The 11,768-nt window shown below is 40.1% G+C and overlaps 1 protein-coding gene across 1 annotated transcript; it reads right to left on the bottom strand.

Moving 5' to 3' along the window:
- Window positions 1-702: 702 nt before the first annotated feature.
- Window positions 703-11,534, bottom strand: LOC133579092 (uncharacterized). Its single transcript, XM_061933628.2, has 2 exons — window positions 11,089-11,534; window positions 703-3,142 (listed from the first exon to the last, which is right to left on the bottom strand). Exons 1-2 carry the CDS (start codon window positions 11,213-11,215, stop codon window positions 1,629-1,631), a joined length of 1,641 nt encoding a protein of 546 aa, XP_061789612.1. The 5' UTR covers window positions 11,216-11,534; the 3' UTR covers window positions 703-1,628.
- Window positions 11,535-11,768: the final 234 nt, after the last annotated feature.

The raw sequence follows: 11,768 nt of genomic DNA, 5'->3' as shown, positions 1-11,768 counted from the left end.
CAAATGTGGACCGAGGCTCTTGGTAGGTGACAGAGTACATCTTTTTGCAGTTGGTCTGGTGTACAAGATACACCATACCACAAAAATACCCATGTACCTGTCTAGATACTTCAAAATATATTCACCATTATAACACCAGAGGTATTTGTACAAATCACATTCAACCAAGATCTCACTCCAAAAAAGGTTCTTATTCGTGTGCCTGCTATAACACCAACATGTGTAAGTCCCTATCAAAAAGAAAACATATTACAGGTTGCGGCTACTCGTAACTGGGAATATACAAAGCCTTTTACCTATTTGAAATTATATTTTCATTTATTTTCTTGCAGTATATTTGTATTTTAAATGCTACTTTCTATATAGTACTGTGTGAGTTAAAATATATTTACCACTTAAAATAATTTTCAGGATGTTGTTTTGCAATTGAAGACAACACTTGTTGGTTCTGTGATAGCGAAACAAAATAAACAGTATATTTTATGAATGTATGGAAAGTAAATCTTTGTGGGATGTTTTACAATATTGGCTTTTGCCTGACACTCCAAACTTTGATTGCCATTGATATTGTTTTGGAGATGTTAGAAAATTAAAATAGAAAACATAAAAAATGTTTAAAACACAATAGTGGGAATTTTTGTTTTATCCACAAATGTAAGTTTGTAAAAACAAAACCATCCTTCCACAAACAATTCAGTCATTTTCTCTCACTTTTATATTGCATAAAGGTCTGGGGACATATATATAAAACAATCACAACACAATCATCATATTACAAAAGACAGTAATAAAGATAATTGATAAAATGGCATAGAGACCCAACAAATGATTCATAAAGTCACACATTTTAAAATTGTATAAAAGACAACTGTTCAAATGATGTATAAAGTAAATAATAATATGCTTCCTGAAGTGGTCCAGAAGATGTTTCAGATGTGAACCAGTACATATGTATATCATATAAAGGTGCTAGTCTACGGGATCATTAACAATTAGAAATAAAAATATGTCACACTTCAATATTTCAAGCACCTATAAAAAAACACTATTATGAATGTCTAAAATTGTATGGTGAATATATATACACACACATTTTTTTATTGTATGTAAAATATGTCTTGTACTGTTTATAAATGATAAATGATAAATGGGTTGTACTTGTATAGCGCTTTTCTACCTTCAAGGTACTCAAAGCGCTTTGACACTACTTCCACATTTACCCATTCACACACACATTCACACACTGATGGAGGGAGCTGCCATGCAAGGCGCTAACCAGCACCCATCAGGAGCAAGGGTGAAGTGTCTTGCTCAGGACACAACGGACATGACGAGGTTGGTACTAGGTGGGGATTGAACCAGGGACCCTCGGGTCGCGCACGGCCATTCTTTTACTCTCACCTTTTCAGTCAAATTGTTCTGTTCAATGTTTAATAAAAGTACACAAGGTTGCATATTAATGCATGTACTTGACTGAAAAAAGCACTAATACAAAATATCTAATCTATAAACGTAGAAGCATATTAAAAAGATTGTTACACAAACAACAATGTCACACATGTCATATGTGCTGATGTTGCTAGAAAGTCAAAATTAAAGTCTTGACAGTTTTTTCAAATCTTGCAGTTTCATTTGCTGCTGCTGTTCTCACCAGCACACTTGTGTTTCTTACACTGGTACTTAGAAGAGAATCTTTCACCACACACACTGCAACTCAACACATTCTCTCCTGTGTGTCTTCTCATGTGTGCTACAAGGTATGATCGTTCACAAAAGCTTTTGTTGCAGATTGAACAGGAATGTGATTTTTCACCAGTGTGTGTTCTCATGTGTCTTTTCACATTCTGACTTTCTGTAAAACCTTTACCACAGATAGAACAGGAAAAAGGTTTTTCACCAGTGTGTGTTTTCTTGTGTACTTTCAAATATTGACTTTCTGTAAAACCTTTACCACAGATTGAACAGGAAAAAGCTTTTTCACCAGTGTGCGATCTTGTATGTCTTTCCATACAACGACTTTCTGTAAAACTTTTACCACAGATTGAACAAGAAAAAGGTTTTTCACCAGTGTGCGTTCTCATGTGTACTTTTACAGACTGTCGCCGTACAAAATCTTCACCACAAATTGAACAGGAAAAAGGTTTCTCTCCACTGTGTATTGTCATGTGTTCTTTCAAACTCTGACTGTGTGTAAAACCTTTACCACAGGTTGAACAGGAAAAAGGTTTTTCACCAGTGTGTGTTCTCATGTGTACTTTCAAATTGTGACTTTGTGCAAAACCTTTACTACAAAGTGAACAGGAAAAAGGCTTTTCTCCTGTGTGTGTTCTCATGTGTCTTTTCAAATGTTCACCTTGGACAAAACTTGAATTACACACAGAACACTTAAAAAGGTTTCCCCCAGTGTGTCTTTTCAGGTGTTTTTTCAAATCTCGACTTCGTGCATACCTTGAATCACACAAAGAACACGAAAAAGGTTTTTCTCCTTTGTGTGTTCTTGTGTGATCTTTCAAATTATCCTTCCTTGTAAAAGATAAGCCACAGATTGTACAAGAAAAAGGTTTTTCTCCAGTGTGTGTTCTCATGTGTCTTTTCAGATGACTATGGTTTTTAAATGTTTGGTCACAGTGAGAACATTTCAAGTGAGTGTTGTCAGTGTGACATGTCTTATCATCTTTAGAGTCTTCATCATCAGTGTCAGGAGAGTGTGACGTTGTGTCCTCACTATCTGATAGTGGAGCTAAGAGCTTGTCTGCTTGTGATCCTCCACAGTGGTCTCCATCAGCTTCTGTTGTCATGTGTTGTGTTGAGCTGCTGCTTGGAGGCTCCGCCTCTCTCTTCTCCTCACTTTCACATTTGACCTCATCATCTTCACTCTTCACGGGGACACCAGTCACTGGGAACTCCACCAGTCCTTCAATATGATCTCCCTTCTGACTGATGCTATGTTCCTCCTCTTCCTCTTTAATGTGGGGCGCCAGTGAGTCTTCCTCTTCCTTTTTACAGGGAAGGGTCTTTGTCAAAGAGGTAAAGGAGACCCCAGGGGGTCCATGGTACCTGGTCTTCCTCTTTGATTGATCCTCCTTCACCATCCTGAAGCTACACTCCTGTTTTTCAGGCAGAAGTTGTTCTTCACAGACATCTGCAGGACACAAAATGACAAACATGCTTGAGAAATGTCAAGATTCAGTCAGTAAGTTCACATCAACTTAAAACAAACAAGTTATTAAATGAATTGGCCTGAAAACACATGTACTTAAAAATAACAAGTTATTATATGAATTGGCCTGAAAACAAACACACTGCTCTTTACAACATTATTTACAGGAAAATAAGACCACTTTTTACAAGGGGTGGGCAATATGGCCTAAAATCTAAATTGCGATAAATTCCCTGCTGCCTGAGTGCAGCTGGGATAGGCTCCAGTGCCCCCTGTAATTTTAATGTCAGTTACTGATGCATACCTGCCAACTTTTGAAATCAGAAAAACCTAGTAGCCAGGGTCCAAGGGCCGCAGGCCCCGGTAAGTCCAGGACAAAGTCCTGGTGGAGGGTTCAGGGCTTTGCCCCCAGACGCAAAATGATTATTAGCATTCAGACAGGTTAAAATGTTGCTAAAACCATCACTTTTCTATCAGTCACAGTGACTTTTCAAAACAAAAATATTACAGCAAAAATCATATGGGTTGATTGGCATGTTTATTCTGTAAGCTAACTTCAATAGTTTGAAATTATTTTGACAGTTAATGCCAGTTATCCTGTCAACCTTTCACAAGACTTCAATTTGTTAATTGAAAGTATAAACAGTATAAACACTTTTTACAGTAAACAAATGGTAAAACAGTACTAAACAATTCCATTAAAAAAAAAATTGGTGTCATTAACTTTCTGTCCAAGCTTGTATAATCTACTGCCTTGTTCAATTGTAAAAAATATTCTGTGCCTAAAATTCACATTTCTATCACAATTATCATACTGTAAACATGGTAAGCTAACTTCATTAAAATTAATAGTCCTGTCAATAGCATGGAATTACAATTCAAATGTAGTTTTTTTGTAAGCCTTTCAAAAGAATTCAAAATATGAAAAATTAATGAAAATTAATTTAAGCCATCAGACACTTGAAAAGTGGCACATCACATCTCTAATGTAATCATTTGAACTTTTCAACAGAAATAGCACTGCAAAAATATTAAGGACATACTTCTGTATTTTGGTAGTTATGCTGTCAACATTTAACAAGATTTCTTCAACTTGGACTTGAAAGCATAAATAGTATAAACACTTTTAACAGTATGTCGTGCTGTGAAATACAGCCGACAGGATTGCGCACCAAACACGAAGCAAGGCCAAAGCGCATGCATGCTGCAGGAGAACAAAGGACTTCTTTCATTTAAGGTTTGTGATAAACCATCAAACTCATTCGTTAAAAGGACTCTATAGTAATGTAAAGCAAATTTTTCTGGACATTATCATGCAAGAAAAGTTTATTTTTGGGACCGCGATCACCGCGTAATGATTTTTAAAGGTTGCATTACAAACATTTAACTGTTCCATGTGATCAGCCAGTGCAATTGGAAGTCCATGCTCAATTATTGCCTCCGTAAATAAAACTTCGGCATTTATCACATCCAAAGAATCTGTTTGGGCGACGAAAAACGTTGAAAGTTTTCCACTTGTATCGCTAGCAACGGCATTAGACTTGTGTTTTTTTGTCCCAACGTGGTCTTTTACATCGCTAATTCCTCCGTGTCCGATCGAAAAATCTTGTCTGCACAAGGTGCAATTCGCGTAGTTTTCACCCTTTTTTTTTTAATTAATGAAAAACCGTATTTTTTATCACTGCAACCGTAACCCGGAATAGGTTGATGAAAACTGTACGAATTACGGGAAAACCGGAGTAGTTGGCAGGTATGCTGATGTATAAATTTAGAGAAAAGATTAGGTTGTTTACAGTGTAAATCTGTATTCTGTATTGTTGTCTCTGCTATGACGCCATCTTGCGGTCGATTTCGCTCACTGCGAGTGCTTTGGTTTGAAAGTGTATTTCCTTTTGCTTCCTGCCTTGAACCCGAAGTAAGGTTTCGTCATTGATCTTGCCAAGCAACGTTTGCAATTGTAACCGGGGATTTCCACTGGATGTGGAACGGCGGCGCCACGGCGACAGACTCGTTCCGTTTTTTGTTTTCAAGTCAATGTCAGTTTCCACCACCTGGCTTCCATATTTAGTGGTCGCCACAACAAGGCGGTTCAATTGAGCTAAAATCTGCTCTTGTGGGACAGGAAGTCAATGAATAAATGATCTAGTTTACTTTCAAAGTAAAATATTCTGTTTAAGGCGGATGGTATTCTACACTTTGAAAAGTCCTAATGGACATGATGTCAACTTGTCAAAGGTTTTCAGACCTAATTTCACCTCCTTGACACAAATGGACGAAAACATGCTAATTCTAAAAGGCCCAAAATTAAAGAATCATATAGCAGGCATATCCCGGGCTGTTATATGGGGGCCTGTATTACAGCGTGGTATTAAAAAATGACTAGTTCCATCTCCAACATTAAAGTGAGTGTCGCTAACACTAAGTCTGATTTTGGCGATCCGCTCCCTGTATGATCAGTGTCAGAGCTTGGTCCGCATTGCCGGCAGTAAGTCGGACACGTTTCCAGTGAGGGTTGGACTCCGCCAAGGCTGCCCTTTGTCACCGATTCTGTTCATAACTTTTATGGACAGAATTTCTAGGCGCAGTCAAGGCGTTGAGGGGATCCGGTTTGGTGGCTGCAGGATTAGGTCTCTGCTTTTTGCAGATGATGTGGTCTTGATGGCTTCATCTGGCCAGGATCTTCAGCTCTTGCTGGATCGGTTCGCAGCCGAGTGTGAAGCGACTGGGATGAGAATCAGCACCTCCAAGTCCGAGTCCATGGTTCTCGCCCGGAAAAGGGTGGAGTGCCATCTCCGGGTTGGGGAGGAGACCCTGCCCCAAGTGGAGGAGTTCAAGTACCTCGGAGTCTTGTTCACGAGTGAGGGAAGAGTGGATCGTGAGATCGACAGGCGGACCGGTGCGGCATCTTCAGTAATGCGGACGCTGTATCGATCCGTTGTGGTGAAGAAGGAGCTGAGCCGGAAGGCAAAGCTCTCAATTTACCGGTCGATCTACGTTCCCATCCTCACCTATGGTCATGAGCTTTGGGTTATGACCGAAAGGACAAGATCACGGGTACAAGCGGCCGAAATGAGTGTCCTCCGCCGGGTGGCAGGGCTCTCCCTTAGAGATAGGGTGAGAAGCTCTGTCATCCGGGGGGAGCTCAAAGTAAAGTCGCTGCTCCTCCACATCGAGAGGAGCCAGATGAGGTGGTTCGGGCATCTGGTCAGGATGCCACCCGATCGCCTCCCTCGGGAGGTGTTTAGGGCACGTCCAACCGGTAGGAGGCCACGGGGAAGACCCAGGACACGTTGGGAAGACTATGTCTCCCGGCTGGCCTGGGAACGCCTCGGGATCCCCCGGGAAGAGCTGGACGAAGTGGCTGAGGAGAGGGAAGTCTGGGCTTCCCTGCTTAGGCTGCTGCTCCCGCGACCCGACCTCGGATAAGCGGAAGAAGATGGATGGATGGATGGATAGTTCCATCTCCAACATTAAAGTGAGTGTCGCTAACACTAATGCACACAGAAAAATGTGTGGAGGAGAATTGCAAGTAGCCGAAACAAAGATTGTGAATGACTGACAAGAGGCTCACTTTGTTCATGTAAGTGTACTGTGGAATTAACATGCTCAGGTGCTGAGAGCGATGCACAGAGTGAGACCTCTTAGTCCAGTTTAAAATCCACAGACCAAAAAGGAAACAGACGGACATAGCAATGTATTGATGACAGAAAGAATTAAGTTATTAGGTTTATTTTCATTTATATCGGTCCTGGCCTACGATTGCATGAATATTTTAATGCCTCTGGACATCGTATTTAATACTTTTTAATACAATTTAAGGCCTTCATTTAGGCAAAGTCCATTCAATGACTTTTAATGCTTTTTAATGATACACAGAAACCCTGCTAAAGCTCTTATTACATTTTCACAAAAAAGAAGAATAAGTGATTATTTCATTTTAACAGAAGTGCAGATAGAAACACGTTACATTAGAAAGTTCCTAAATAAAAATATTGTTAATGGAAATATTGAGACATTTCTCGAATGTATTTACGATTTTTATGAAATTTTGATAGAATTGAATTAGGGCTGCAGCTAACGATTATTTTTCTATCGATTAATCTATAGATTATTTTTTCGATTAATTGGTTAATCTATAGATTATTTTTTCGATTAATCTTTAGATTATTTTTCCTTTTACCGATTTTTTTTTAAATTTAAAATGAAGAGGAAAAAATAAATGTAGGCCAGTTTTTTCAAAAGGCATGGCTTTTATTTACAAAAAAAAAAAAAGTATGGCCACTCAGTCAACATTGACAACAACATGACAAAATATTCTGTAACAATGTAAACATTTAAAACTTTTAACATTTAACAAAATTAAAAGTAGCTTATTTGCTTTTTAATGTGCAAATATAAAAGTAAACATCCAGTGCAAATCTTAATATTCTGCAATAGTATAAGCATTTCAAAAGTAAAAGTATTGCTTATTTTGCTTTAAAATGTGCAAAAATAAAGATAAACATCCAATACAAAAAAGTGCAAAACAGAAATATTCTGTAACAACAGTGTAAACATTTCAACAAAAGTAAAAGTATTGCTTATTTGCTGAAATGTGCAAAAATAAAGATAAACATCCAATACAAAAAAGTGTACAGTGTAAACATTTCAACAAAAGTAAAAGTATTGCTTACTTTGCTTAATAACACAACAATGATAGTATGATTAAAGTGAAAGTTAATTGTTCGTTTGTACATAATATATGTAACTGTTAATGTTGTAAAAGGTATTTGCACAACTAATTAACGTTAGCGTTTGTGACACGTCTTGTGCCCTGGGGTTCTTTCAGGACCGACAGACTGAACGCCAGACGGCTTTGCCAGGTTTACAATCTTTTAATTTTACACAAAGTCTTTTCTCTTCCAACTCTTTTCTCTTTCTTTCCTCGCTTTTCAGCTCCTCTTCCTCGCTCACCGTCCTCTGTCTCTGGCTCTCCTCCTCTCTCGCTCCACGTCAGCTTCACTTTGGCTCCTTCCAGTCTCTCTTCCCTCTCTCTCTACTGCTCCCCTTTTCTTCAGCGAGAGGAGATTGGATGATCGTGCCCAGGTGCGCGGATCGCGCACCTGGGCACGATTGCGGCGTCGCTCCCGGCGCGCCCCGCCTCGCCGCTCGCTCGCCGCCGCCGCCTCTCCACAGCGTTAAAGAGGAGCGCGTCTTTGTAAACACTGAACAGGCAGGCCAAACGCGCCTCTCAGAGCGAAACGGTGCTTTAGTTTATGAATTTACAACGCAGATACAAATGACACATTCATGTTTTTGTGTAATGATGACAACGTATACTCACGCGGACGATTGACTAGTTGATGGTGATGGCAAGAACGCTTTTGGGTGTTTTCTTTTCAAATGTTTGTTCATAGCCGTTGTGCTGCTATGATAGGCCATTTCCGCTCGCCACAGTGTGCATACAACAACATTATTAGGCCGTTTATTGAAATACTCCCACACTTTTGACGACTTTTGGCGTGCTTTTTCCCCTCGCTCGCATCGTCTGCTTTGCGCTCCGCCATGACAGTAGTGTGACGTAAATATGCGACGCGTTGACGCACAAAAACGGCGTCGACGTATTTGCGTAACCGATGACGTCGACTACGTCAACGCGTCGTTTCAGCCTTAAATTGAATGCATTCTAAGGCCGGCGTGGCTCGGTTAGTAGAGCGGCCGTGCCAGCAACTCGACGGTTCCAGGTTTGATCCTAGTCACTGCCGTTGTGTCCTTGAGCAAGGTACTTTACCCACCTGCTCCCAGTGCCACTCACACTGGTTTAAATGTAACTTAGATAATGGGTTTCACTATGTAAAGCGCTCTGAGTCACTAGAGAAAAGCTCTAAATATATATACTTCACTTCACTTAAAAGGGAACCACGCTTTTTTTAAATTTTGCCTATCAAGAACACACATTTTTTCTTTTTTATGCATTTTAAATAGTAAATAAATGCGATCAAAAGTCTGCTTACAATAGAGGCTACTAGTGTCGCATTATTCTGCCTACAAAGAACTTAAAACATATCCGAACACCTCCATTAAGTTTTTATGTACATGCAGTAGGTATATATTGGTAGGTTGGTAATGCATGGCATCCTGCCAGCTGCTATGCTGACAGTTATTTTAGTACCTGTCATTAAAGACAAGGCTGGTGAAGTAGGGACTATGGACAATTATGGACTATTATCGACCTATCGCCAGAGCCAGCATGCTATCTAAAGTACTGGAAAGTGTGATAATATACAAAGTTGGGGATCTTATTTGCACCGCAGACAACCAATTTGGCTTTAAGAGCAAGTACAGCACTGGCTTGTGTATTTATGCTTTAAAAGAAGCATTAGAAAAATACAGAGCGCAGGGGTCTACAATGTTGGTGGAGTTTATTGATGCATCTAAGGCATTTGACAGAGTCAACCATCTCAAACTCTTCATCAATCTGAAGCATAGGGGTGTTCTGGGTATATTCTGGCATATTGGTACGACAGGCAGAAGAAGCACGTACAATGGGGGAGTAGTTTATCTGCTCCCTTTAGAGTTGGCAATGGGGTACGGCAGGGTGGGCCTCTATCACCAGGCCTATTTAGCCTGTCTATGGATGACCTGTCAAGGCAGTGGGATAATGCAGAACAGGGTGCATCATGGGAAACACTTTAATCAACCACTTTACGTACGCTGATGATTTGGCCATTATATCTCCCAGTAGTGCAGGGTTCCACCAGCTTCTTAACATATGCTCAGGCTATGGAGTCAAGTTTGACATCAAGTATAATGCCACAAAGAGTATGGTAATGATATGTAGGACCAAGGAGGATCAACATCTTATCATCATCAATGACAAGATGGAGGATGATGCGGACATGTTTAGACTGCTGTATGTCCAAGCCAATATGCTGGTGAGAAAATGTCATTACTGCTCTGATGAAGCGAAGGTGTACTTGTTTAGAGCTTACTGCACCCCTATGTACACAGCACCCCTCTGGGTGAGGTTCAAGAAAGAGAACTTGCACAAACTCCAGGTTGAATATAATGACTGTCTCAGGATCCTGCTCAGAAAGCCCAGGGGTAGTAGTGCCAGCAAGCTTTTTAGTGATTTAGGGATAAACACCTTCCACGCCACCCTGAGAAAACTGATGTTTAAGTTAATAAGTAGACTGCAGGGGCCCGAGAATGGTTTTATTGTACAGATAACCAATCGTAGGTGTAGTTCTGTTAGGTACCAATCCTATATATGGAAACACTGGTATCTGTGCCTCACAATGCGAAAGTCCTGGGTTCGGTCCTGGGCTCGGGATCTTTCTGTGTGGAGTTTGCATGTTCTCCCCGTGACTGCGTGGGTTCCCTTCGGGTACTCCGGCTTTCTCCCACCTCCAAAGACATGCACCTGGGGATAGGTTGATTGGCAACACTAAATGGGCCCTAGGGTGTGAATGTTGTCTGTCTATCTGTGTTGGCCCTGTGATGAGGTGGCGACTTGTCCAGGGTGTACACCGCATTCCGCCCGAATGCAGCTGAGATAGGCTCCAGCACCCCCCCGCGACCCCGAAAGGGAAAGCGGTAGAAAAATGGATGGATGTTATCTGTGCCTTTTACTGAATGTGTAGAAGCATTTTAAAGTATTTTTTTGTTGCTGCTGCTTATATTTATTTATTATACGTTGTTTTTTTTTACTGAATATGCTAATGCATCGATTTAAGTTTATTCTACAAATGGACTGGGATAGGTAACTAATTTTTACGGGTTGTTAAATTCGACAGAACAACGAGAACCACGCGGTTGCAAGTACCAGACGTATATATGTACATCATCCTCACAAGACAAACAAACTTCTTATACACAATATATTTCAGAATAGTGGTAATAGTTACACATAAAGTTAGTAAACATGTGAGAATAAAAAGTAAACAAACCTGGTCTGTGTAACACAACTTGATGATGTTTCTTATAATAAACATCCAGCAGTTGATGTTGTCGCTCGTTCGCCTCTTTTGTTGGACAAAGTTCCTCCTCATACTCTGCCATCGTTCTTTCACACATTTCACACAATCACAACACTTTACACTCACATTAGTTTCCTACTTAGCGATGTTTAAATAACTTCCGCGACTCTTTGTTAGCAGCTAACAAGCTAAGCTAACTAGCCAGCTAAACTAGCTGCAAGCTATCTTAAATAAAGCTTGCAAACAGGAGAAGTGTCATAGTGCACTCAGACTAATGTATCCGGCTACAAACAATTATTAACCGTGTGTACTCTATTAAACAACAGATATGTAAGAATACAGAAATATAATGCCTGCGTTTAGGCCTTCTCCGTCAGACACCATCTTGCTGTATCACCCGATCGGTCCACGCATGCGCGTACTCGACGTCACTTCCGTCAACTAGTTTTGCCACAGTTACTTACCTTGGTTCTTTTGTGTCATCTGTATTTCAATAACAATGTCATAATAAACGATTACTTACAAAACCAAAGTTATTAAAAATACGGTATGCTTTATGAAACTGCACAGATCTGTACACAAACCTGAAAGATGTGTTCAGCAGCCTTAAAAGGAAAATACATTGATTTTTTTACTATTTTATAATACTT

The sequence above is a fragment of the Nerophis lumbriciformis genome, linkage group LG03, assembly GCF_033978685.3.
Source record: "Nerophis lumbriciformis linkage group LG03, RoL_Nlum_v2.1, whole genome shotgun sequence".
Taxonomy (NCBI): domain Eukaryota; kingdom Metazoa; phylum Chordata; class Actinopteri; order Syngnathiformes; family Syngnathidae; genus Nerophis; species Nerophis lumbriciformis.
The sequence above is the reverse complement of the archived record's forward strand: the minus strand, read 5'-3'. Positions and strand labels throughout refer to the sequence as shown.